The sequence below is a fragment of the Pteropus alecto genome, unplaced genomic scaffold (assembly GCF_000325575.1).
Source record: "Pteropus alecto unplaced genomic scaffold, ASM32557v1 scaffold122, whole genome shotgun sequence".
Classification (NCBI taxonomy): domain Eukaryota; kingdom Metazoa; phylum Chordata; class Mammalia; order Chiroptera; family Pteropodidae; genus Pteropus; species Pteropus alecto.
In genome coordinates, this window is record NW_006431917.1 from 502,342 (window position 1) to 530,044 (window position 27,703).

The 27,703-nt window shown below is 34.5% G+C and overlaps 1 protein-coding gene and 1 pseudogene across 4 annotated transcripts; one reads left to right on the forward strand and one right to left on the reverse strand.

Annotated features, from left to right (window-relative positions):
* The first annotated feature begins 6,365 nt into the window (after window positions 1-6,365).
* ZNF570 (zinc finger protein 570) lies at window positions 6,366-24,738 on the forward strand. Of its 4 annotated transcripts, none has more exons than XM_006906205.3 (5): window positions 6,366-6,498; window positions 7,154-7,345; window positions 9,092-9,218; window positions 9,550-9,645; window positions 20,925-24,738. In XM_006906205.3, exons 2-5 carry the CDS (start codon window positions 7,244-7,246, stop codon window positions 22,277-22,279), a joined length of 1,680 nt encoding a protein of 559 aa, XP_006906267.1. In that variant the 5' UTR covers window positions 6,366-6,498; window positions 7,154-7,243; the 3' UTR covers window positions 22,280-24,738. The 4 variants fall into 4 exon arrangements, with proteins under 4 accessions (XP_006906267.1, XP_015456137.1, XP_024897977.1 ...); XM_015600651.2 differs by having other exon boundaries at window positions 7,264-7,345; XM_025042209.1 differs by lacking the exon at window positions 6,366-6,498 and adding an exon at window positions 6,510-6,572.
* LOC112474091 lies at window positions 15,277-16,957 on the reverse strand (annotated as a pseudogene).
* Window positions 24,739-27,703: the final 2,965 nt, after the last annotated feature.

Sequence of the window (27,703 nt, forward strand, 5' to 3'; positions counted from 1 at the left end):
GTGATGTCACCTAATTCTTGATATGGGTAGTATATCTCCCTTTCTTTCCTAATCAGTTAGTCTGGCTAGTTTTATCATTTTTATTAATCTCAAAGAACTAGCTTTTGATTCCATTTATTTTTCTTTATTTTCCTGTTTTCTATTTCACTTGATTTTTGCTCTGATCTTTAAGTTATCTTTGTTTCATTTGTGTAGTCTTCAATTTGATCTTTGTTTAGTTTCTTAAAGTAGAAGATGCAATCATTGGTTTGACAGCTACCTTCTTTGCTAATGTAGATATTTAGTTCTAGAAATTTCCCCCTGAATATTGCTTCAGTGGTATCCTATAATTTTTTAAAAAATTTTATTAATTTGTTTCAAGTACATTGGTTAGACATTTATATAGTTTATGAAATAATCCCCCTAATTGCTCTTTCTCTCCTCTGGCTCTCCACCTAGCCATTACATTAATGCTAACTGCATTCCCTATGCCATGCTCCCCATTCCCATGACCATCTATCACCTACTAATTTGTACTTCTTTAACCCTTTACTCCATTCTCCCAGTCCCCCGACTCCCTCCCCTTCTGGCTGTCACCAGATTGTCCTCTATATTTGTGAGACTGTTTTTAATTTGTTTGTTCTTTTTGTTCCTTAGATTCCGCAAGTAAGTGAAATCATATGGTATTTATCTTTCTCTGACTTATTTCACTCAGCATAACTTCTAGGTCCATGCATGTCACTGCAAATGGTAGAATTTCATTTTTAATGGCTGAGTAATATTCCATTGTATATATGAACCATAACTTCTTTATCCAGCCATCTATTAATGGGCATTTAGGTTGCTTATATATCTTGGCTATTGTAAATTGTGCTGCAATGAACATAGGGGTGCACAGATCTTTATGAATTATTGTTTTAATTTTCTTTGGATAAATACCCAGAAGTGCAATTGCTGGATCAAAAGGTATATCAATTTTTAATTTTTTGAGAAACCTCCAGACTGTTTTCCATAGTGGCTGTACCAATTCGAAGTCCCACCAGCAGTGTATGAGGGTTCCTTTTCCCCCATATCCTCTCCAACACTTGTTATTATTTGTCTTGTTGATGATAGCCATTCTAACAGGTGTGGGGTGATATCTCATTGTAGTTTTAATTTGCATTTTTCTGATAATTAGAGACCTTGAGCATCTTTTCATATGTTGATTAGCCATCCGTATTTCCTCTTTGGAGAAATGTCTGTCTTCTGCCCATTTTTTAATCAGATTTGTTGTTGTTGTTGTTGTTGAGTTGTATGAGTTTTTTCTATATTTTGGATATTGACCTCTTATCAGATGTATCATAAGCAAATATCTTCTGTTCAGTCAGTTGTCTTTTCATTTTCTTTTCTTTTTTTTTTAAATTTTTATTTTTTTAGGCGAGGTAACCCTCGGTCAACCTCACAGACTGCAAGGACCTTTTCAGCTTACAATCTCTTATTTTTTTATTTTTTATGCCTAAAGCGCCTGGTCTTCCTAGGTGGTCTCCCATCCAAGTACTAACCAGGCCCAATCCTGCTTAGCTTCCAAGATCAGACAGGATCGGGCCAGTTCAGTTTAGCATCTTTTCATTTTCTTGATGGTTTCCTTTGCTGTACAAAAACTTTTTAGTTTGATATAGTCTCATTTGTTTATTTTTTAATTTGTTTCCCTTGCCCAAGGAGATATACCCGAAAAGAAATAACTGTTAGCAATATCAGAGAGATTACTGCCTATGTTTTCTTTTAGAAGGTTTATGGTTTCAGGTCTTACATTTAAGTCTTTAATCTATTTTGAGTCTACTCTTGTATAAGAAGGTGGTCCAGTCTCTTTCTTTCTTTTCTTTCTTTCTTTCTTTCTTCATTCATTCTTAATTTTCCACACTATGAAATTCTTTCTTTCTTTCTTTCTTTCTTTCTTTCTTTCTGTCTTTCTTTCTATCTTTCTTTCTTCCTTCTTTTCTTTCTTTCTTTCTTTTTTTTTTTTGCATGTTTGTGTCCAATTTTCCTAGCACCATTAATTGAAGGGACTGTCTTTACTCCAAGGTATATTCTTGCCTGCATTGTCATGTATTAAGTGAACGTATAGGTGTGAATTATTTTCTAGGTTCTCTCTTCTGTTCCATTGATAAGTGTATCTGTTTTTCTGCCAGTACCATGCTGTTTTGGTTACTGTAGACTTATAGTATAGTTTGATGTCAGGTAGTGTGATACCTCCAACTTTGTTCTTCTTTCTCAAGATTGCCATGGCTATTCGGGGTCTTTTATGGTTCCATTTAAATTTTTAGGATTATTCGTTCTAGCTCTCTGAAAAATGCCATTGGTGTTTTGATAGGGATTGCACTGAATCTATAGATTGCTTTGGGTGATATGGTCATTTTAATGATGTTGATTCTTCCTGCCCATGAGCATGGCATATGCTTCCATTTATTTGTATCTACAATTTCTTTTTTCAATGACTTATAATTTTCTGAGAACATGTCTTTTACCTCCTTGGTTAAGTTGATTCCTAAGTATTTTATTGTTTTTGATGCAATTGTAGATGGGATTGTTTTCTTAATTTTTCCTTCTGAAAGTTCATCATTGGTGTATAAAAATGCCACTGACTTCTGAATATTAATTTTGTATCCTGCTACTTTACTGAATTCATTGACCAGTTCTAATACTTTTTTGGTAGAATCTTTAGTGTTCTCTATATGATATGGTATCATGTCATCTGCAGATAACAAGAGTTTTACTTCTTCCTTTCCAATTCGGATACCTTTCATATCTTTCTTATCTTATTGCTCTGGCTATGACTTCCAATACAATGTTGAAGAGGATTGGTGAAAGTGGGCATCCTTGTCTTGTTCCTGATCTTAAGGAAAATACTTTTAGCCTTTTCCATTGAGTATGATGTTATCTGTAGGTTTGTCATATATGGTCTTTATTATGTTGAGGTATGTTCCCTCTATTCCCACTTTTCTGAGAGTTTTTATCATAAATAGATGCTGGATTTTGTCAAACGCTTTTTCTGCATCTATCGATATGATCATATGGTTTTTATCTTTCAATTTGAAACCAAACTGACGGGATGGGAGCAGGTTGTTCTGTCATTTTTTTCTAGATCTTTGAGTTGTATATCAAATCTGTGGCTGATTACTTCACACTTGTTTAACCTGCCTGTGAAGTTCATAACAATTTTCCCAGCTCTGCGATCATCAATGATTTCAAATTCGCCAATGTAACCATGCTTCATCATTACAGTCAGAAACTGGATGATGACTTTGGAGCACGGCCTAACAAGAATCTGGCATTTGCCTCTCTTTTCAGCATTGTTGATGTTCTTGAGTGCATTGGCCAGGCTGTTCATGCATACCATTACGGCAGCATGGAAAGATGGTGGAGTCATTTTAAAAATATTTAAGTGTAAATTTAGTGTCATTAATTACATTCACAATGTTGTGCAATCACTCCCACTACCTAATTCCAAAAATTTTCATCATCCCAAACAGAACTTTGTAACTACTAAGCCATAAATCCAAGTTCCTCCCTTCCCCAGCCCCTGGTAGCCTCTATTTTCTTTCTCTATGAATTTGCCTAATCCAAATGTTTATTACAAGCAGAATAATATAATATTTGTCCTTTTGTTTATGACTTCACTTTGTATAATTTTTTCAAGTTTCATCCATATTGTAACATGTATCAAAACTTTATTCCTTTTCCTGGCTGGATAATATTCAATTGTATGTATATACCGCTTTTTTTTTTTTTTTTAAGTCCATTCATCTGTTGATGGATTCTTGGGTTGTTTCCACTTGTTGGCTGTTTTGAATAATACTGCAGCAAACATTAGAATACAAGTATCTATTCAAGTTCCTGCTTTCAGTTCCTTAGGCTATATACCTAGGAGTGTAATTGCTGGGTCATATGGTATTTCTGTGCTACGGTTTTTGAGGAATTGCCAAACTGTTTTCCATAGCAGCTGCACCATTTCATATTCTCATTGTCATTGTACCAGGATTCTAAGTTCTGCACATCTATGCCAACACTTATTTTCAATTTTTTAAATACCCATCCTAGTAGGCTTAAAATGGTTTGTTATAGTTTTACTTATATTTCCCTAGTTATTAATGATGTTGAGCATCTTTTTTATGTGTTTATTAGCCATTTCCATATCTTTGGAGAAATATATATTCACTTCCTTTGCTTATTTTCAATGGGTTGTTTTTCTTTGTTGTTGAGCTTTAGTTCTTTATATATTCTGGTTATTAAGCCCTTATTAGGTATATGATTTAAACTATTTTCACCCATCCTGTAGGTTTTTTCACTTTCTTGATAATGTTATTTGATGCACACATTTTTTAATTTAGATGAAGTCCAATTTATTTTTTCTGTGGTTGCTTATGCTTTTGGTGTCATATTTAATAATACATTGCCAAATCCAAGGTCATTCCAGCTTTCTTTACACAGCTTTAGCATGGTGTGTCTTTTTTCATCCTTGTACTTTTAGTCTATTGGTATAGGTATATTTAAGGTGAATTTCTCCTATGTAGCCTATAGTTTAGTTGTGCTTTTTAAAAAATCTACTCTCATACTCAGTGCCTCTTAATTGGGATGTTTAGACCACTTATATTTAATCTGATTATTGATATAAACTTTCCATCCTGCAATTTCTTTCTCATCTGTTATTTTTTTTCCTTCTCTGATTTCTTTTGGATTAATTGAGTATTTTTATGATTCCATTTTATCTCCCTTGTTGGATTATTAACTATAACTGTTAGTTTAGTGGTTGCTTTAGGGTTGCTTTAGTGCTTGCTTATCACAGTGTTCATTGCTGTATTACTTCATGTAGAATATAGTAAGCTTACAAGTTTCTTTCCATCTACTCCTCTTCTTCTGGCCCTTGTGCCATTGTTGTCATACAATTTGTTTATCTACTTACCTGCCTATATCCCTGAACTACATTGTTTTTTGTTTTTATTTTTGTAATTTATATTTTGGTGAGATTTAAATAAAAGTCTTATGTGTTTACCCTGTAGTTACCATCCTTGGTGCTCTTCTTTTCCTTGCATGGATCCAGATTTCTATTTGTTATTCAATTACACATAAATTACGCCTCTTGAGGCTGCACTTTCACTCGCTAATATTGTTTGTAAATTTTAAAAATTTATCTGAGTCTATCCCAGCACCTCGAAGAGCATCTGGCACACAGTAGGTGCTTTTTAATCGGACATCATAGGGAAGAATTCCACACAAACTCATAGGTATTATTCTAATCCTCATGTATTCTAATCCTCATGAGCTGTCACACAAACTGCTATCCTATCACACTCATACTCTACTCTCTGTCTGTCCTTTTCTATTATAGCACATTCTCAGAGTTAACATTACGAATGTTGCACACACACTCATACGTGGTCACAGAAATGTAACGTGCCCACCCCAACACAGTTTTACATAGTTAATCTCATTAAAACCCACAATGACAGAATCAAAGAGTTATGTACGAACTCACAAAATCACAGTCTGGTGACAGAAACTTATAGGGAGAAGATTTTTTAAAAAACTTAAAATATAAACACAGTTGTTCTTAGGGGGTATAGAGTCACATTAAGGAGCCATGGAGTGCCAGGGTGGAGGTGTGATCAGGTACAGCCTCTGGAGATGTGGCGTTTGTATGTGAACGTAGGGAGGGAGTAAGGGAACTTTGAAGATTATCTGACAGAAGAGCCATTTCTGGAAGAGGGGACACATTCACACTCACCACCATCACCAAATGACAAATACAAGAACCATATGCAAACAGGACGCTCTCTACCATGACCCCGTCCCTCCCACCTGAAAGGTAAGCCATTTGGGGAGAAAGAACGCCCTGGAGTCGGGATTGGGAAGAAGTATAACGCGTTTGCGCACGCTAATCCCTGCTCTCCCGGTCCACCTTTTTTTTCGGGTACTCTTAAGCAATTCTAGGAACTAGCCTTTCACCCACTTTGTGTGGACGCGCGCACTAGCGTCAGCCCACACACAGACCCCTGCTCCTGCGGCTAAACTGCCGCTCTAAATTCTTCAGCCCAATTGTTAAAGGATGTGGACTTGAGCGCTTGTGTCTGCGCGCTCCCATCCCAGACCATCTAGTGTTACGCTTGGTTCAGTCTCTGTGGCGGACCCAGGCTCGGAGTTGGGAGAAAACGAGACTTCTGGTCTCCTTCTGGAAGGTCAGGGAGAGGCCAACGTGGCAGGAGGACCCGGCAAAAGGCGAGGAGTGACGTTACTAACCCTCTAGCCCTTGCGCAGTTGGACCTGCAGCACCGCGGTTGTTTTCTCTTCTGGACTACATTTCCCAGTAGACCCCGCGAGCACTGGGCGGGCGGCCCCTTTGTGTCCTCCGGAGGCTGCGTATCTTCTTTCCGGGCCCGCGAGGGCTGGGTTCCATCAGATTCTAAGGGCAGGAGGTGGGCCCGTGTAGAGATAGCCGGAGCGTTCCGGGCGGGGACAGGATCTTACCGCAGTTCAGTTCCACAGGTAGGGAGTGGGCTGAGGGTTGGCCTGTGAGTCACCCGGACGCGGGTCTCCGCGCTCTCTGTGTGACTTGACATGTGAGTTGGAGGTTGATTAGGTACCGTGTTAAAACTGTCACCCGATACGCCTGTACACAGCGTATCTGTGTGACTGTGAGTGCGAATAAATCAGTGGTTAGTGCCAGAGAGCATGAGACTGTGAGTAGGACTGAGAAGGTATTCTCTATCCCCTTGTTTCCATACCCTCAGCCTCTTTGTGACGCGTGCGCGAGGCCCTCGGTTGTAATACACTAGTATTTCAGGCTTGGGTATGTGGGAGAGGGTGACTGTGTTAGACAGTGTTCATACACGGCCACTGAGTGTGATATGTGAAAAACGACGGTTGACGCTGTTATTTTTAAGAACCTGTGAGTATATGAAGGAATTGAGACTGTGCTACCGCCAATCTATTGGAGATGAGAAGGACTGTGTAGTCAGGAAGAACTTTATTTGATCTTGCTGCTGTTGTATATCTTTATAGAAATGATTTCTTACGTGTTTTCATTTGCAAAATCTAGAAAAATCTGTTGTTAAACTAATAAATCAGGAAGTGGTTTAGGCATGGATTAAATTGTATGCGAACAAATTCCCAAGTCTCCATTGTGCTTTGTCTCTATTAGAGAGGATGCTCCTCTCTTAACGAGAGGAAAGAGAAGCTGCAGACTTCTAGACTGGTGATTCTGGATGCTGCAAGGAAAGCCTACTTTCTCATGCTCTCTTCTCATCTCAGTCATAAGGACACTGCCATATCCCAGGAGAAGAGCCAAGAGGAGGAAAGAATGGCTGTTGGACTTCTTAAAGCCATGTACCAGGTGAGTTGGTGTTTTCTCTTTCCTGAAATATTTTCCTGCTTTTTAAAACAAGCAGGCGTTCATTTTCTTTCTGCTGAAACTTTTCTGGGTAACCAATTATGTCACTTTTTAGAACTCTCCAATGGATTCCCACCCATTCAGGATAAATACTGAAGTCCTTGCTTTGGCCTCAAGGCCCTGCATAATCTAGTCCTTGACTGTCCCTCTCACCTCATCTAATTTTCTCACCCTGCCTCCCAACTTACTCAGTGCCAGCCACACTAACTTCCTCATAGTGAGTTGAATACATTCTTAACTCATGGACTTAACACTTGCTGTTCTCTCTGCCTGGAATGCCGTTTTCCCAGATGCAGACCAACTTCTTTATTCTAGTCGCTGCCCCAAATTCATTCATTCATTTGACCAATTTTTATTAAGCACCTAAGCAACTAAGAGGTCTTTTATTAAGCAACTAAAAGGTGTTAGTCCTCTTCTGTGCTCTGTCTACAGTCACTCCTTTGGTGATCTCATCTCATAGCTTTAAATACCATTAATATGCCAATAACTATCAAACTGTATACAGCCCAGACCTCTCTCTTATAATCCAGACTTATGTATCCAACTGCCTACTCAACATCTTCATTTGATTGTATAATAGATACTCAAACTCAGACATCTCAAACTGAATGAAATGAGCCATTGGAAGTTTTGGGGCATAAGAGTCACATGATCTGATTCTCATTTAATAGGATCACTCTGGCTGCTACTGAGAATAAACCTAATGGGACAAGGATAGAAATAGGGAAACCAATTAGGAAACTCTTACATACTTCCTTATCTCAGGTGCTCAAGCTAAAGTTTTTCCATGAGAAAGTTGTTTGTTCAACGTTCAGAAGATATCCAGAAACTGACCACTTTGTAATACAAAAGCACTGCTTCCATTCTGGTCTGAAAAATCATCTCTCAACTGGATCATTGCTATAGTCTCCTAACTTGTCTCCCTACTTCCACCCTTACTGTCTTCTAGTCTATTCTCAACAGAGCAGCCAAAGCGATCCTGTTACACAGGTCATATTATGTCATTCCTCTTCATGGTGGGGATAGAAGTAATAAAAAGTAAGAACTCTTTCAGATAGTTTAGCTATAAGTAAAGAAGAGAAATGGGTGGTGACTGAAGGAGAAACTGGTCGACAAAGTTTTTTAAAGATAAGTATATGTCTTAGGCTGAAGTTGATGTAGTAGAAAGGGAAATTTAAAGTACTCTGGATTAAAGTATTTGAATTTTAATGGAATTGATGATTTGCTCTGCACATTTTTCAGAGATATAGCAAGCACTTTCTGGTCTCACTTTTAATCTTATAGCTTCCTGAACTTCTTAAACCATTTATTAATTCAGTTTATTCAGTGAATATTTGAATACCTTATGTATGCCAGATACTGTTCTGTAACTGGGAATACAGCAGTGACCAAAAAAAAAAAAAAAAAAAATTCCTCTGCCTTCATGGAATTTGTATTTTAGTGGAGGTGGGGGGCAGACAATATAACAAAATAATTAAGTGCTGTAGAGAAAAATAATGCAAGGTTAGGATAGGGAACTAGGGCAGGAGCATTTCTATTTTTATACAAAATGATCTGAGAAGTACAGAAGCCTCGAAGGGAGAACATGCTTGACGTATTTGAGGATGTAATATCAGAGAGAGCCCAGTGTGCCTGAGGCAGAAAGAATGAGGTAAGTATAGTTACTTCACTCCATTTATTTCATTTCAGGAGTTGGTGACCTTCAGAGATGTGGCTGTAGACTTCTCCCAAGAGGAATGGGATTGTCTGAATTCTTCTCAGAGGCATCTGTATAGTAATGTGATGTTGGAGAACTACAGGATCTTGGTATCACTGGGTAAGAATATCTTGCTTCAGAATTGAATTTCTTCTCATAAGGGGCTCTTTGCTACCACCATTGTGGAATTTCGGATAGCATCTTCCGTGCTTGGCTGAATATCTGCTGCCCATACCAAAGTAACGGTTTAATATTTGTGCAGTTGGCAGCATATAGGTCTAATACTAATCTATATCAAAAGCTTCAGCTTCCCTCTCCTTTGAATACGTGTCCTTAACACATTTTTCTCTGGCTTACTGTTAAGTTCCCTTTTCCTTGATGATCAAAGATGGGATATGAGTTCTAGGATATCCACAGCATGACCAAAGTCTGTTTCTTTTCATAAATGCAGGACTTTGCTTTTCTAAGCCAAATGTGATATTATTGTTGGAAGAAGGCAAAGAGCCCTGGAGCGTGAAGAGAGAGCTGGCAAAAGGCTTATGCTCAGGTGGGTGAGGAAGAAATAGGCAGGCAAAAACCCTTACAGGTAACAGCTCAGCTTGACTCAAAGGTGTCGCCTCTTCACTTTTCTTTGTTGGTATATTTTCAAATGTTCTAGATCTTAGTATAACTTGGGACCTTTTAGGGTATTCTCCCAAATTTGTTATTTGAAACTCTCTCTCCTTTAACACTTTTCTTCCTCTTTCTACTGACTCATGTATCTATTCTCTGAGTCCCATTTCTTCTCAGTTTCATAAGCTTCTTCCAGTCTTTTAAAAATCTTATCTGATAAACTTTTGAGCTCAACAGATAGCTATAACTGATGTACCAGGTTTAAATCCTTACATGCAGTGAAATTTCGGGCAAGTTACTTCTGTGCTTTTGTTTTGTTATTTGTAACAAAAGTGCTCTGAACAGTTCCTGTCTCATATTATGAACTCAATAGTTGTTAGCTGCCGTTAGTAGTGGTAGTATACCTCCAAATGTCTCATTTTCTTTTAATGGTCAGTATATTCTTTTAATCAACATTTATTGAAATTGTACTTTAAACAAGGTACTTGCAAAATGCTATGGTGTTACACATTTATATAAATAAACAATAGGCTAGTAGCAGAGTTATGATATAGCCATAAATGGAATAAAGAGAAAGCTGACATAAATAGGAAACTCAGAGAAAAAGGTGAGAAGCAGAGAAATCTGGGTAACTGGGAAGACGATGACCTTTAACAAAAACGCAGGTCAGAAGCTAGAAAACATTTGTGGGAGAAGATACTAAGTTTATCTTTGTAGTGTAGGAATGATTTTTATACAGACATAGGAAGCATTAAGGTAAAATGGAGGGCCGAAGTTCAGAACCAGGGTCATTGTAGACATCTCTGCTCAGCCACCACGCCCTCACAACCTCTCACCTATCTTTTGTATCTTTGTTCAGTTTTCTGAGAAAAAAATTGGTGTGGATTGTAGTATCAAATATATATGGTTAAATTTTGTTTATTATTAAATAAGTCACACATAAATATATATTAGTACATACATGTAGTTAATAATAATAGAACAAAAGCTCATGAACCTACTTGCTAGTGTAAGAAATAGAAAATTGTCAATGGCATTTTAGGTTCTTTAAGGCCCCTGCCTAATGACTTCTTACTTATGGCTCATTCCCACTCCTCACTGGAGTAACCATTATTCTATAATTTTGCTTATTATTTTTTGGCTTTTCTTTACGGTTGTACCATATGTCCCCATTTTCAACTTTTTATGCATGGAAATGTATTTTGTATGTAATGGACTTTTTTAAAACACAAAATTATATGCCTGATATTCATCTATGTTGATTTTGCTAGCTGTGGTTCACTGAATTTTTTGTTTTTGTTTTTTAAATAATTAAAAATTTTTTCAATTACAGTTGACATACAATATTCAGTCTCGAAGTGGCTTTTTTTTAATGTTATAAGACTTCTTGTTCAGCTAGACTTCAAGTGACTCCCAAAGATGGCTGTTTTGTAGTTTAGTTGTAATTTTGATGTGATTGTGAGAGGAGGCAAACACAGCGTTTACCTACCCCACCATCTTGACCGGAAGGTTGTTGAATTTTTTTTTTTCTGCTGAAATGTAATGTATTCTGCTGTGTAAACTACTTAATCCATTGAAGGTCATTTGAGTTGTTTCAGTTTTATGCTATTGTAAATGTTACTGAAATGTTACTGCTATGAATCTTACATATGACTGCTAGTGCACTGTGCTGGAGTTCATTTAGAGGATACAGCCGGGAATTTACTAGATAATACTATTTTACTTTTCGAAGTGCTTGTATTAATTTACATTTCTGACAGTTGTGTGTGAGGTTGCTCATTGCTTCACACTTGGAATTGACAAATTGAAAAAATTTTTTGGTAACCCACTGGGTCTCTTTATACTTATAATCTGAATTCCCTTGACGACTAAAGAAATTGAGCACATTTGGATTTCCTATTTTTGTGAGGTGCTGTTCAAGTCTTTTGTCAATTTTTGGAAAGGTTGTCATATATATATATAGCGTGTGTGTGTGTGTGTGTGTGTGTGTGTGTGTGTGTGTGTGTGTGTGTATATATATAGTTTATATTTTTGATATTTTGTTTTAAGAAACCTTTCCATAATCCAAAGTCATATAGATACTCTCAAAATTGACTTATGAAGATTTTTCTTTTATATTTAGGGCCATTATACAATTGAATTTGATTTTTGAGATTGAAGTCAGAATTTAATTTTGGTGCTTTATAGAAAACCAGATGTCCCAGATATTTATTAAATAAATGAGTTCTCTTTGCTCATTGTTCTGAATATTAGCTCTTAACATATCAGGTTAGAGTATATTTATGGATCTGATTTTGAGCTCTATTCCATTCCATTGATCTCTATTTCCTTATATCAGTACCAGCCTGTCTTAATGAAAATACTTTATTGTAAGGCTGAATATCTGTTAGGGCAAGGCCTTATGCCTTGTTTAGAACCTCTCGTTTGCTCTTTGACCATCACAATAAAGTTTAGGGTCACCTTGTCAATTTATACCAGAAAACAACAAAAAGCTATTGGCTTTTGATTCATTTATTTACTTTATATATCAATTTTGGAAATTTTTCTATTTGCAAATGTGGTTTATCTCTTCATTTATTTAGGTTTTTCAATTTCCTTCAATATGTTTATAGTTTTCTCTATAAAGGTCATGCACTTCTTCTGTTAGATTAATTCCTAGGCATCTTAGTTTTGTTGCTATATTAAATGTTGTCTATATTTCCATTTGTTGCTCATATATAGAAATGAAGTTTTATGCATTAACCTTATATCCAGCAATGTTGCTAAGCTCTCCTGCTAATGATAGTAACGTTTAGATTTCTTTGGATTTTTTCTGTGTGCAGGCATGTCTATGAATAATGGCAGTTTCTTCATTTTAAATTCTTATGCCCTTAATTTCTTCTTTCTGTTGCCCTGTATTCAATCGGCAGTATGTTGTGAACTGAAGTAGTGATAGCAGGCATTCTTGTCCACTTCTGGTCTCATTGAGAGCGCTTTAGTATTTTGTTATTAATAACTCTGATATTTAAAAGTTTGTGGTCAATATCCTTTAATTTTTTTTTTTACTAGAGTTTTGATTGTGGAAAGCTTTTAAGTTTTAAGAAATGTTTTTCTGTATCTGTAGATGATTCGATGGTTTTTAGTTTTTCATGTATTAATGTGGTGCATTATATATTACATTTTTAATGTTGAATCAACCTTGTATTCCTGGGACAAACCCATCTTTATATTTTTTGCATTCATGGCTAGTTGCTATTGGGCAATATTTTCTTTGGTTGTTTTTTTTTTTTTTTTGCATCTGTGTTTATCAGTGAGCCTGTCCTTCAAATTTCCCTTCATATATTCTTATTGTGAAATGTTAGAATCAAGATTGTCATAGTCTCATAAAATCTGTTGGTGAGTATTCCTCTTTTTCTTCCTTAGAAGAATTTGTAAATCAAAATGATTTGTTCTTTGAATGTTTGGTGGAACTTTGTTCATTTTTGCCTGCGACTTTTTTGTGTGTGTGAAAAGAATTTAAATTGATAATTTAATTTCTATTATGTTCTAAGATTCTCCTGTAGTCACGGAGATATGGTACTTTTTCTAAGAATTTCAACTTCTTGTGTAAGTTTTCAGATTTATTAGAAAAAGTTGTCCATTATTTTCTAAAGTTGGTAGCATATATTATTATGGCCTCTTCTTCCTTCCAAAAGGGAGAAACAAATCTTTACAGAGGGTTATCAATTTTTTAGTGTTTTCATTTTTCACTTCGCTAATCTTCTCTAATTTATTTTTTTTAATTTCATGTATTTCTTCTCTATATTATTTCATTCCATCTACATTTATTTATCCCGTTATGTTTTTTTAACTTTTAAGTTGATAATTCATTGTTTTTGAGGCTTTTTTTCTTTTTCTATTTTAAGCACTTAAGGCTATATTAGCAATGTATCTATCCCACATATTTTCATGTGTAGTATTTTTGTTACCATGTATATCTAAGTATTTTCTAATTTTAATTGATTCTTATTGACAAATTATTTAAATATTTTAAGTTCCAAATTGAAGATTTTTATTTGGTTTAATTGCATTGTAGTTAGAGAATTCTGTCCAATATGCATTCATTGAAATTTTTTAAAACTTGTTTTATGTCCTAGGGATGTTGGTAAATATTCTGTGTTTCCTTGAAAAATAATCTGTTTCCTGGTTGTTGAGTACAGCATTTGATATATGTTTGTTGGATTAAGCTCATTAATTTTGCTGGTCAAATCTTCTGTGTCCTTATTGATTTAAAAAAACATTCTCTTTGAGCAATCAATTATGGGGAGACCCATGTTAAAAACTTCTACTCTCATAGTGACTACATAAACTTATTTTGTAATTCTGACAACTGCTTTCTTATATTTTGAAATTATTTTATTAGGTATTATGGCTTTAGAATTGTTTTATCTTTCTGGTGAATTCTTCCATATATTACTGTTATCCTCTTTAAATCTAGCGATGATTCTTCCCTTAACTATTTTGCTTGATATTTATATAGCTATTTTAGCCTTCTTTTCTTAATATTTACTTGGTGTTTTTTTTTCCATACCTTTACTCTCTTGCTTTCTATTATATATACTGTTTCTAAACAGTATATAGCTAAATATTTTTTTAGTCCAGTTGGATAATCTTTATCTTTTAACTCAATGATGGTAGTAAATTACATTTTTTGGTAATACTAAAAATTTATTTCCACTATCTTATTTTACTTTATAAATTCTACTTTTTTCTCGTTTCTTAACTTCTTCATTTGTTTATTTGAAAGTTATGCAATGTATTTCTATTCTTATACTGGTTACCTTAGAAAAAATTTTTTTGCATTTCAATAACTTTATTGAAATGTATATCCCTTAGTACCATAACATATTGGTAGTTGGTTAGGTTACCTCTGCTAACTCAAAATTAATACCGATGTAATCAAAATATTAAAATATATTAGCCTTTTGGGAAAACTGAAAAGTTATCTACAACACATGGTTACGAAAATATAAGATATATTGTTTTTCTTGGTTTGCTTTCCAGTGCATATTTACCCATAATATGATGTCGGAATTGTACAGCCATCCTGGATGGACTCTGACTACACATTGCACTGAGTAATCATTTACAACACTTTTAACACTGTAGATCTCCTTATATTCAATGGCATAACAGAAAATCCTGAACTCTACCTCAGCAACCTCATGATTATGAAAATGTTTATTTACTTTTCTTAAGACTTTTGGCAATTAGCGAAAGTATATTCTCTTCATTTTAAACAAAATTCTAAAGTAGAGGCAATGGCAGTTTTTGAAAAACAGTCCATAGTAAAAACTTCTGGTGTGTCAGATCAGAGTGATGTTAATTTATTTTGAATTACTAATACAATAACAACTAATTTTTTTGATGGGACTAGACTGAAGCAGTAGATTTTGTATAAAAACTTTTACCACAAACATCACCTGTTTTCTAGAAAAAATATTAAAGATAACTTAATATGCTAAAATTACTAGATGTGTAGTTTGGTTTATATAAAATGCCCTCAAATTTAAATGTAATTTTCATATAACAATAAAATTTACAGACATTATGGGTGCCAAGAAACCATTTTCACTGCCTAGAATAGTGATCTTTGTTATGCCTTAAGAGTGCATTTGTGAAGTGTTGGTTTTGATGTAAACCTCAATTTAAAATTTAAATTTAAATTAAGTAGGTTACCATTTTTAGTACCACCTAAATATATTGACCACAATATAGAAAGCTGGATCAATGTCTGAAATGAAGATTCACAGTTTACTTTCCTAGACTTGTCATTAGCATTTCAAATTTATGCACTTGGCTTTGTTTGTATGCCTCACAGATGAATGCAAATTTAAGCATAATTTCAGCATAGCCTAATGTTAATTAGGCAGTTTCCGTAAATATGAGAACATTAATGATAATCCAGTTGTGGTGTTTTGAAGCTTCACAGCTTAAATCCATTATAACATTATGGAATTCATGGTTAGGGATTGTGGAGAAAGGCTTCAGAGAAGAGCTTTTTGTTGCTGTAATAATCCAATTAAGGGACAGTTTCAGGAGTCGTTGGAAGGTGGGTTTTTCTGTAGTTACTATGCTTCAGTTGCTGTGCAGTTCACTCAGAAGCAATCTATTTCAACTTCTAAATATTTGGTTTGGAACACTTGTTTGATGATTATTCAGTTAAACACTTGGATGTGAGCTTTTGCCAAAAGGTCAAATCACTACCATTTATCTTGGAATGTTTCTGAAGACATTCTACTCTTGTTAACTCTACACACTTCTGTGCTTGGATCTCCATTGCAGTGAGAAACAGTGCCAACACAGAGGCTTTGTTTTAGAAAATGTGATCCTTTAGTGGTATGCCTTAAGTTGAGTTTCTCTTCTTTCAAAACTAAGGCTATTCCTCCTTTCAAATGGCAGGTTCTTGAATGAGTGAATAACAGAGTCACAGAAATTGAAAGGCGGTAATAGCTTTGACTTTCCAACACACCTTCTCCAGCACAATCTTCTCTACTCTCATCAAGTCTGTGAACCTATACTGGCTTATTTGGATCAAGTCAGTTGCCAGTCCTCTCTTCTTCTATTGATTTTTACAGCCAAGTAGAAACAATTCAGTCTAGCACACCCAAGGTGCTAGGGCTGTATCTTCATTTTGGACAGGAATCTGTACAGTAAATTCACAGCTAGAGAAAATGTCTTGGTGTTGAAGCCAAACAACTGAGTTAGACTAAGATCTTTTACCTCAGTCTGTTAGTCTTGAAATCGTCCTGAAGCTGTTATCATGTGCAGTTCAATTAGTCTCAAGCCGCAGGCCTTCGGCTGACATTTCGACTCCTGTTCCAACAGGATATTCATTTGGTGTAGCAATTTCTGAGAGTCAGTTGTGTTGGGGTCCATAATGAGTTACCTTATTAGTATAAGCTGTTAGGTGTGGTCCAAGGGGCTCACCAGGAATAACACTCTGTTTCCAGGAGAAAGGTTTAGGGCTACTGCCTGGGAAAAGGACAAAGGCCTGTCAAATTCCTTATTACACAAGTCTTTAAAAAAAATCACAATGAAGCTCTGATTGTAATTGAATGGAATGGATATAGTAAGAATTTATGATTGTACATTATTTATCATTCATATACAAAAGCAAAATATGTATGTTCTCCCTTTACTCAGAGTTTTGGGGGCAGATCCCACATTAGAATGAATTCTAAAGCTTTTGCTTATTCTTCTAAAGTTTATTTTATAGGGTATTTCCCCTCTTCATTGTTATTATTGTCAACATTAAAGGCATATTCTGAGGTTATTTTCTTTATGCTTTCTTTTATTGCTTTTTAAAAACAATTCTAAAATTGCAAAATATTATTATTTGAAAAAATGAAGTATAAAAAGTACAGTAATCACATAGTTTCTACATTCTATCATGTGCCTTTTATTTATCTAATGATTCATATGTGGTGTTTTACAAGTCACAACATACACGTAACTTTTTAATGGTTACTGTTATTAGTTATTGTCATTAGTTATTTTTGTGACATCTTTTGACATATTCCAATACTCTGTGTGTTATTGCAATAGCGTATTTTGTTCTTTTTCAGTATAAATCATTGAACGGGTTGATTTTTACTGTAACCTTTAATTTAATGTTATATGGTATTAATGTTCTCAGCCTTGATTTTTTTTGTTTACATTTGCTCCTTTTTAATCCCTTTTGCTTTCTTTTTTCTCAACTACTATCTTAATGTTGGAGTTCTCTAGGGTTCGTTCGTTGCTCCTTTCTCTTGTCTTTATACTCATTCTCTTGGCAGTATAATCTCTTTAATACCATTTATATACTGTCAACTCCCAATTTTAAATCTCTGGTCCAGACCTCTGTCTTAAACTCAGTCTCATGTGTCTATCTGCTTTAACTTAATTTCTGTTTCCAAAGTCTAAAGACACTTTAAGTTTATTATGTTCAGAAATGAACTCCATACTTTCATATTTCGCTACCTAGACCTGCTGTACCCATGGCCTTTCCCATCACTGTTGATGGCTACTCCATCCTTCCATTGCTCACACCATAAACTTTGAAGATATGCTCGTCTCATCTCTATTACATTACATATCCAATCTGTCAAGATATCCTCTTGGCTTTTCTTACAGAAGACACCTAGAATCTGACCACGTTACTGTAACTCTATTGATATCTCTCTGGTCTGAAACATCATCTTTCACCTGAATTACTACAATAATAGGTCCCTTTGCTTCTCCCTTTGCTTCCTAACTTCCAATATTTTCATGAATCAGTAATTAGATATCACTCCTTATAACACTTGTGGCTTCACCCCACTAAGAGTAAAAGCCAAATTCCTTAGGAGGCCTGTAATACTTAAGTAACCTGCTTATCCTTTACCTCCTGTCTTCTACTGTTCCCTCCTCTCCAATCACACTGGCCTTCTTGCTATTCTTGAAACATACCAATATGCTTCTACATTTAGGCTTTTTTTGGGGGGGGGAGCTCAGAATGCTCTTTCTCCAATTATCTAAGTAACTTCACTCTTTTTCAAATCTTTGCTTAAATTAAATGTTAACTTATTAACGATTCCTATCTTTGATGTCACCAACACTCCTGACCTCTCTTACCTGCTTCTCTTTTCTTGTAGCACTTAGTACCTTATAACATACAATAAAACTTACTTAATTAGCATTTCTTTTCTGTCTCTCCCAAGAATATAAGGTCCATGAAGGTAAGGATCTTTTTTGCTTACTATGATATCGAAAGCATCTAGAACAGTACCTGTCACAAGTTTCAATGAATGTTCTTAAAAAAAGCAACTGTAAGAATTGGAGGTTATTTCAGTGTCTGTCTTATTCATACATATATAAAATTATAACTGAGTTCAAGTACCTCCATAATTTCTCCTTTTAAAAAAATTTACCTTTTAATTATACTTCACATATAATATTATATTAGTTTCAGGTATACAACATAATGATTAGACTCTCTTTCTCTCTCTCTATATATATATAAATATATATGTGTGTGTGTGTATATATATATGAGTTTGTTTCTGTTTCCTTTGTTCATTTATTTTGCTTTTTAAATTACACATATAAGTGAAATCATGTGGTATTAGTCTTTCTTGGTCTGACTTATTTCAGTTAGCAGAATACCCTCTAGGTCCATTTATGTTGTTGCAGATGGCAAGATTTCATTCTTTTTTATGGATGAGTAATATTCCATTGTATTTGGGTACCATATCTTTATCTAATTGTCCATCAGTGAATGGTTAGGTTGCTTCCATTTCTTGACTATTGTAAATAATGCTGCCACAAACATAGTGGTGCATATATCTTTTTGAATTGATGTTTTGGATTTCTATGATTAGATACTCAGAAGTGGAATTGCTGGGTCATATGATAATTCTATTTTCATTTTTCCAAGGAAACTTTATACTGTTTTCCATAGTGGCCGCCCAATTTACAATCTCACCAACAATGTACAAAGGTTCCTTTTTCTCCATGTACTCACCAGCACTTGTTGTTTGTTGATTTTTTTATAATAGCCATTCTGACAAGTGCAAAGTGATATCTCATATGATTTTAATTTGTAGTTTTCCTGATCAGTGACGTTGAGCATCTTTCCATATGTATATTGGCTATATGTTCTCTTTGGAGAAATGTCTATTCAGGTCGTCTGCACATTTTTTGATCCGATTGTTTGTTTTTTGGGGGGGTTATGTTGTATGAGTTCCTTATATATTTTGAATACCTTCTCCCATTCATTGGGTTATTTTTTCATTTTGTTGATGGTTTCCTTTGCTGTGCAAAACCTTTTTAGTTTGATGTCTTGTTTATTTTTTTCTTTTGTTTCCAAACTTTTCTGAGGAGACATATACAAAAAATATATTACTGAGAGTGATATTTTCTTCTAGGAGTTTTATGGTTTCAGGTCTCACATTTAAATCTTTGATCCATTTTGAGTTTATTTTTGGATATGATGTAAGAAGGTGGCCTAGTTTCATTTTTTGCATGTATCTGTCATTTACCCGAAACCATTTATTGAAGAGATTCTCTTTACTCCATTGTATATTCTTGCCTCCTTTGTCATAGATCAATTAACCATATAGTAGTGGGTTTATTTCTGTACTCTATTCTATTCCTTTGATCTATGTTTTGGTTTCTATACCAGTACCATCGTGCTTTGATTACTTTCACCTTTTAGTATAGTTTGATGTCAGTAGCATGATACATCCAGCTTTGTTCTTTTTCAATATTTCTTTGGCTATTCAGGGTATTTTGTGGTTCCATATAAATTTTAGGATTATTTGTTCCATTTCTGTGAAAAATACTGTTGGTATTTTGATAGGGATGGCATTGAACCTGTAAATTACTTTGTGTAGTACGGATATTTTAACAATGTTAATTTTTCTTATCCTTAAGTACAGTATATCCTTTCATTTATTTGTATCTTCTTCAATTTCTTATAGTTTTCTGAGTAGAGGTCTTTTACCTCTTTGCTTAAATTTATTCCTAGGTATTTTAATATTTTCGATGCAATTATAAATAGGATTGTTTTTAAATTTCTCTTTCTGATATTTTGTTTTTGGTGTATAAAAATGCATCCAATTTCTGAATATTAATTTTGGTTCCCTCTACTTATTATTCATTTATTCATTTATTAGTTTTAACAGTTTTTTGGTGACATCTTTAGGGTTCTCTCTATATCATGTCTTATGCAAATAATGACAGTTTTACTGTTTCTTTTCCAATTCAGAAACCTTTTGTTTATCTTGTCTAATTGCTAGACAAGAACTTTGGCTAGAACTTTCAATACTGTGTTGAATAAAAGTGGTGAAAGTGGACATCCTTGTTCCTGGTCTTGAAGAAAAAGCTTTCAGCTTTTCATTGTTGAGTATGATGTAAGCTGTGGGTTTGTCATATATGGTCTTTATGTTGAGGTACGTTTCCTCTATTCCTACTTTGCTGAGAGTTCTTATTCCATAATTTCTTCTTGATCTGATATTTACTCTTCTGATTTTCTTTTAATTCTAATCATTTCTTGTCAAGTTTCCGTGTGATGTACTTTTAGTTTTGTTCTTACACACTGTAGAACTATGAAAGCCAATATTCTTGTGGGTTTTATTTGCTATTAATTTGACATGCTTTATTTTATGTATGTACTTTCATAAAAGTACTCTTCTGGTACCTAATAGAGGAGACATTTTAAAAAATATTTTTCAGGCTGGGAATCTACCTGCAAAAGTGAAGACTTAACTTCAAAGCAGGACATTTACGAAGCACAGTCATCTCAGAAGATAATAGAAAAATTGACAAGCTGTGGCCTTGAGTACTCCTGTTTCAGAGAAGAGCGGAAATGTGAGGGCCCTTTTGAGAGGCAACCAATGAATCAGAAGGCATGCTTCAAGGAAGAGACAATCAATCATGAAAAAGCCTTTGTTGATGAAAGACAAGAATGTAACAAATCTTGGGAAAGTCTCCATTTGAACACACTGCTTCATACACAGCAGATAATTCCAAAAGAGGAGACAGTACATAAATATGATACATATAAGAAAAGCTCTAAAAAAAATTTAATGGCCATTAAACCCAAGAATACCTATACAGAGAAGAAACTTTTGAAATGTAATGACTGTGAAAAAGTTTTCAGCCAGAGCTCATCCCTTATTCTTCATCAAAGAATTCATACTGGAGAGAAACCCTATAAATGTGTAGAATGTGGGAAAGCCTTCAGCCAGAGATCAAATCTTGTTCAACATCAGAGGATTCATACTGGGGAGAAACCCTATAAATGTAAGGAATGTAGGAAAGCTTTCAGTCAGAATGCTCACCTAATTCAACATCTGAGAGTTCATACGGGAGAAAAACCTTATGAATGTAAGGTTTGTAGGAAAGCTTTCAGCCAGTTTGCCTACCTTGCTCAACATCAGAGAGTTCATACTGGAGAGAAACCCTATGAATGTATTGAGTGTGGGAAAGCATTTAGCAATAGATCATCCATTGCTCAACACCAGAGAGTTCATACTGGTGAGAAACCTTATGAATGTAATGTGTGTGGGAAAGCATTTAGCCTTCGTGCATACCTTACTGTACATCAGAGAATACATACTGGAGAGAGACCCTATGAATGTAAAGAATGTGGGAAGGCCTTCAGCCAGAATTCACACCTTGCTCAACATCAGAGAATTCATACTGGAGAAAAGCCTTATAAATGTCAGGAATGTAGGAAAGCATTCAGCCAGATTGCATACCTTGCTCAACATCAAAGAGTTCATACTGGAGAGAAACCCTATGAATGTATTAAATGTGGGAAGGCTTTTAGCAATGACTCATCTCTTACCCAACATCAGAGAGTTCATACTGGAGAGAAACCTTATGAATGTAATGTTTGTGGAAAGGCTTTTAGTTATTGTGGATCCCTTGCCCAACATCAGAGAATACATACTGGAGAGAGACCCTATGAATGTAAGGAATGCAAGAAAACTTTTAGGCAGCATGCACACCTTGCTCATCATCAAAGAATTCATCTTGGGGAGTCACTCTCACCACCTAATCCAGTCAATCACCAAGTCCTGTAGACCCTATCATAAATATTTCTGGAATTTAAATTCTTTTCTCCATCTTTAATGCCATTCTTGTCTAAGATCCATCTCACTGGGATCACTGCTATAACTGTCTGATAGGTCTTCCTGTATCAACTTTTGGTTTCCTTAAATTCATTTCCCACCATACACCCAAACTGATCTTTTTGAAATGTAAGAATACACACATCACTGCCTCCAATTAAAATGTTTTTTTGCTTGCTATTGTTCTTAAGCTAACATCCACGGTCTTTAAAATTTCTATGAGGTGCTTTATTATCTCGTTCTTATATACCTCTTATTTTATTCCAGTCTCTCTCTCTGGGCACTAGGCACTTACCAGGATGAAAAGCTTACATTCTAGAAAATTATAGCTCTGCTACTACTATAGGATTGTGTGATTTTGAGTAATTTGCTTGACTCATCTAAACCTCAGGGTTTTCTTTAATTCTTAAAATAGGGATAATAAAGGGTACTGTATTTTAGAAATGTTAAATGGAATAGTGTCTGTTGTAGATTGATCTATATTAAGTAAGATATTTGCATGTAAATTACTTCATATAGTACATAAAATATAGCACATATTCAATAAATGATAGCTAACATGTATTGAGTACCTACTATGCACCAAGCAGTGTTCTACATACTCAGCATATATTAACTCACTTCTCACAGCTAAAACAAGGTTCCTTAATGGACAAAGTAGAAATAACAGATCAGAATTGGGAAACTTAAAAATTTTAGAATATAAGTGGAATCTTTGTATTCTAGGTGAGTAATCAATATAGACATAAGTAGTAGAAATATAACACTTATAACCAGTTTTAGGGAGTTTCCAGAGAGAATGAATTGGATAAACCCATTAAAGTGAGGATTTACAGAATATAGAGTTTACATTTAGATAAAAGAATAGAGAGTATCTCAACTCCCCTCCCCCCCAAAAAGCAAAACAAAAGCTGATAAATATATAAATTCATACTGTCTCATAAAAAGGCTCAATTAGTTTTATGATTGAATCTGAGTAATTTTAAAAGCATTTAAACTTTCACCCTATAGAAAAAGTGTAATGTTTATAATTTTGTTTAATTCAGTGATTGTAAAAAGGGGATTTAGGGAAGAAATCTACAGATATACACACACACACAGACACACACATGTCTGTAGATATATATACACATATGTGTGTGTATGTATATGTATGTGTGTATATGTATGTGTACATATATATATATATATGTATATGTATATAAAATTTCATTCAGTGATTATTGAGTAGCTACTATTTGCCAGAGACTGTCACTGTTTTAGGTATGAGGAGACAACAGTGATCAATCCAAAGATTATGTCTTCATGGAGTTAAATTCCAGAGGGTGAGAGTGTTAATACTTAAATATAATCATAGATCTTCAGACCCAGAAAACTGAAGGCTAATGATGTAAATTGAGTATTATATAGTCTAGACTGAAGAGACTCAAGATAAAGTTATTCTTAATTCACAAATTCACTACAATTCTAACCAAAATTCTCAAATGGGCCTTTTTGCCCTTTATTTTCACAACTTTGTTCTGAAATTCATCTATGAAGTATGAATTCTTAACAAAAGCAAGAAAATTATTGAATATGATCTATTTGTAGAAATTTTGCATAAGATAAAGATGGTTTATACCAGTAAAGAAAGGATGGATTTGGAGGTAGTTGAATAATTGACTATATACATCAATAGTGCTTAAAGGAAATGCAAATAAGGCTACAGTGATGATTTCAAGATCATCACATTGGCAAAAGCATTACATTGCCAATGATTGGAAAGATGTACAGTAATGGGAATTTTGATACAGTGTTATTTGGAAACAATTATGTTTAAGATAATTAGGCAATACCTAGTAAAGTTGAAGATGTGGGTACTCTGACCCAGCAAATCCACCCTTAAACCTCTACAGAGTCTCTCGTGTGTTCGGGGAGACATACATGAAGGTCCACTTCAGCACTGTGAGAATGAAAGTTGAAAGCAATCAAAATAGCTGCTAGGGCGAATAAAAGTTAGAACTCAAGTTGAATGAACTAGAATAAACTAGAGATACTTATGTCAACATGGACAAATCTCAAAACCAGTGAAATTGAAATAGCATTTTGTATGATGTGGTACTACTTATTTATATAACATTTGAAAACATGCAAATCATACTATATTTTTCATTGCTAAATACTATATGGAAATAGTATAATAACATTCATGGAAATAATCAAATTCAGAACAATGGTGACCTCTGGGGAGGGAGAACGAGATTGAGGGAATGATGCTAAGGATACAAATAACTTATTATTTTTTTTAAATAAGCAAATAAGACCAATTCTTATAATTTGATAAGGCTGGTTATGGGTTTATAGGTAGGTTCTTGTTCTTTGTGTCTTTCTGTATATTTAAACTGTTTCATAATAAAAATGTTTAAATGTTTGCTTATGTCAGTTATTTACTTACTGTACCTCAGGTGTGCCACTGTTGTTACCATCCATATCACCATTTCTTCAGAAAGAAACTCACTTCCAGATACAATCACTGTTGTCAATTGACTATACTTCCATGTGTCAAAGTTTTGAGAGTGACTGTGTTTTTATGCTGAGCGTTTTATAGCCTACTTATTACATGTTTTTCCCCAGCATTCTTTTCCTCCCAACTTCATCAAAGTGATCAACAAAATAGGATATATTTAAGGTTTACAATATGATGTTTTGATTTATGCATTGTGAAATGATTAGCACAGTCAAGCTAATGTGTTCATCACTTCACATTGCATTGTGTGTGTGTGTATGTGTGTGTGTGTGTTGAGAATGCTTGAGATCTACTCTTAGCAGATTGCAAGTATACAATACATTATTTTTTACTGTGTCTGGCTTATTTCACTTAGCATAATGTTCTCCAGGTTTATCCATGTTGTTGCAAATAGCAGGCTTTCCTTTTTTAAGACTGAATTACACGCACGCACACCACATTTTCGTAATTCATCTGTCTATAGACACTGAAGTGGTTTCTCTCTCTCTCTCTCTCTCTCTCTCTCTCTCTCTCTCTCTCTCTCTCGATATCTATATATAGAGAGAGATCTATATCTATATGTATATATAGAACTGGGTCATATGGCAGTTCTATTTTTAGTTTTTTGAGGAGCTGCCATACTGTTTTCCATAATGGATATACCAATTTACATTCCCACCAACAGTGTACAGAGGTTTCCTTTTCTTCACATCCTTGCCAACGCTTGTTATCCTTTGACGTTAAAAAAAAATAACCATCCTAATAGGTGCGAGGTGATACCTCTTTGACCTCTTTGTGGTTTTTATTTGAATTTCCTTGATAATCAATGAAGTTGAGCATATTTTCATGTACCTCTTGGCCATTTGTATGTCTTCTTTTAAAAAATGTCTTTTTGGGTTCTTTACCCATTTTCAATTAGTTTTTATTTATTTTTTGCTACTGCGTTGTATTAGTTTCTTATATATGACTTGCAAATATTTTTTTCCATCCGTGGGTTGCCTTTTCATTTCATTGATTCCTTTGCCATGCAGAAACTTTTTAGTTTGATGGAGTCCCACTTGTTTATTTTTGCTTTCGTTGCCTGTGTTTTTTGTGTCAAATCCAAAAAATCATTGCCAGGACCAATCTTGGAACATTTTCCCTATGTTTCCTTATAGAGTTTTATGTTTTCAGGTCTTATCTTTAAGTCTTTAATATATTTTGCCTTGATTTCTGTGTGTGGTACAAGATAAGAATCTAATTTAATTCTCTTGCATGTGGCTATCCAGTTTTACCAACAGCATTTATTGAAGAGTCAATCCTTTTGTCATTGCGTATTGGTGACTTTGTCAAAAATTAGTCAATTGCATATATAAAAATTAATCCATTATCATTCTTGATGTTTACAGGGCACCATTCTGTATCATGATTTATTAATTCCCTGTTGTTTCTAATCTAAATGTCTAGAATTTTCATGGACCAGTCACTATCCTTTCAGAACTTGGTTTTTCAGATGTTAAAGGGAGATAATTCTACCTTTGTTATAGAACTGTTACATGAATTTATCTAACACATTAATGCTTAGCAATACTTAATGGGAGCTATTATTATTTTATAAAATGTATGGAGAAAGGGGAAAGGAAACTGGAGAAGGCAAATGATATGAGGCTATTACAGTATAAATGGGGTGGAGACTGAAATTTACTTAAGATAGGTATATAGCATACAGGAACAAAGATACACAGTAACTGGATTTTAAAAAATGTATACCTAAATCAACTTAGTCACTATAGTTAGTGCAGCAGAATTTTTGTTTTGGGCCTTTAGCAGTAGTTTGAGTGCTTTATAGTGGTTAAGAAAATATATGAATCTATATATAGAATTTAAATACTTTTGTCATAGGTCCCAAGGATCTGAAGTATCACTGCACTGCTTAAATCTTATGCTCATAAATAGTTCTGAGGTAGGCTGTATTATCCAGGCAGCCAGCTGTTGAACAGGAATATACCCCATAGATTTTAGATTGACAAGTGGATGAAAAGGAGAGACTCCAAATTTAAACTTTCCAGTACCTAAGGTGATTCTCTCTTCAACTACCTCTATCCATATTGAATAAACAAAAAAAATTAGATCAGAAACTGTTGAACAGTTAAAATAACTCCAAGCTCTTGCATTCTTTTGTCTAGAGACTTTACAATCTCTGATGGGTTCCTTCTCAGCTATGTGAACTAACTAGATCAGTACTGCCCAATAGAAATATGATATGAGCCACATAGGTAATTACAAATTTTCTAGTAGTTGCCACATTAAACAAGTAAAAAATAAGTGAATTTAATTTTAAAATATTGTATATAATAAACTATATATAAACTATTTCAACATGTAATCAATATAAAAATACTACTAGCCATTCTTTAATTCAGACTAGCCATTTTTCAAGTGCTCAGTAATCACACATGACAAATAGTTAACAATATTGGACAGCTAGAACTAGACTTTTATCAAATGTAACAGGCAGAGAAATATTGATATATATATGAAAACATTCCAGGTTTGTAAAACACGCAGACCAGTCAGAACAAATGGCAGCTAATTTTTCAAAAGCTCTAATTGTAGTCTCAGTGCAGTAAAAAGGGAGAGCTCGGGGGAAAAAAGCAAGAAACAAAAACGAAAAAGTAAATGATTAGAATACATACTGTTGAACTTTTGAATATATGTCTGATATATTAAAAATAAAAGGGTAGGGGTACCAATAACATCTGAAGAAGTAAAATGTCAGGAAGGGAAAGCAGAAGGGGACTTAACCTCACCAAAACAGTACTACATTCTTATGTTTTTCTCTTTCATTGTGTCTCTCTGAATGCCTTGCTCTTGTGTGGGACTATGTCTGAAAAAACTAAAAAACAAGAGTA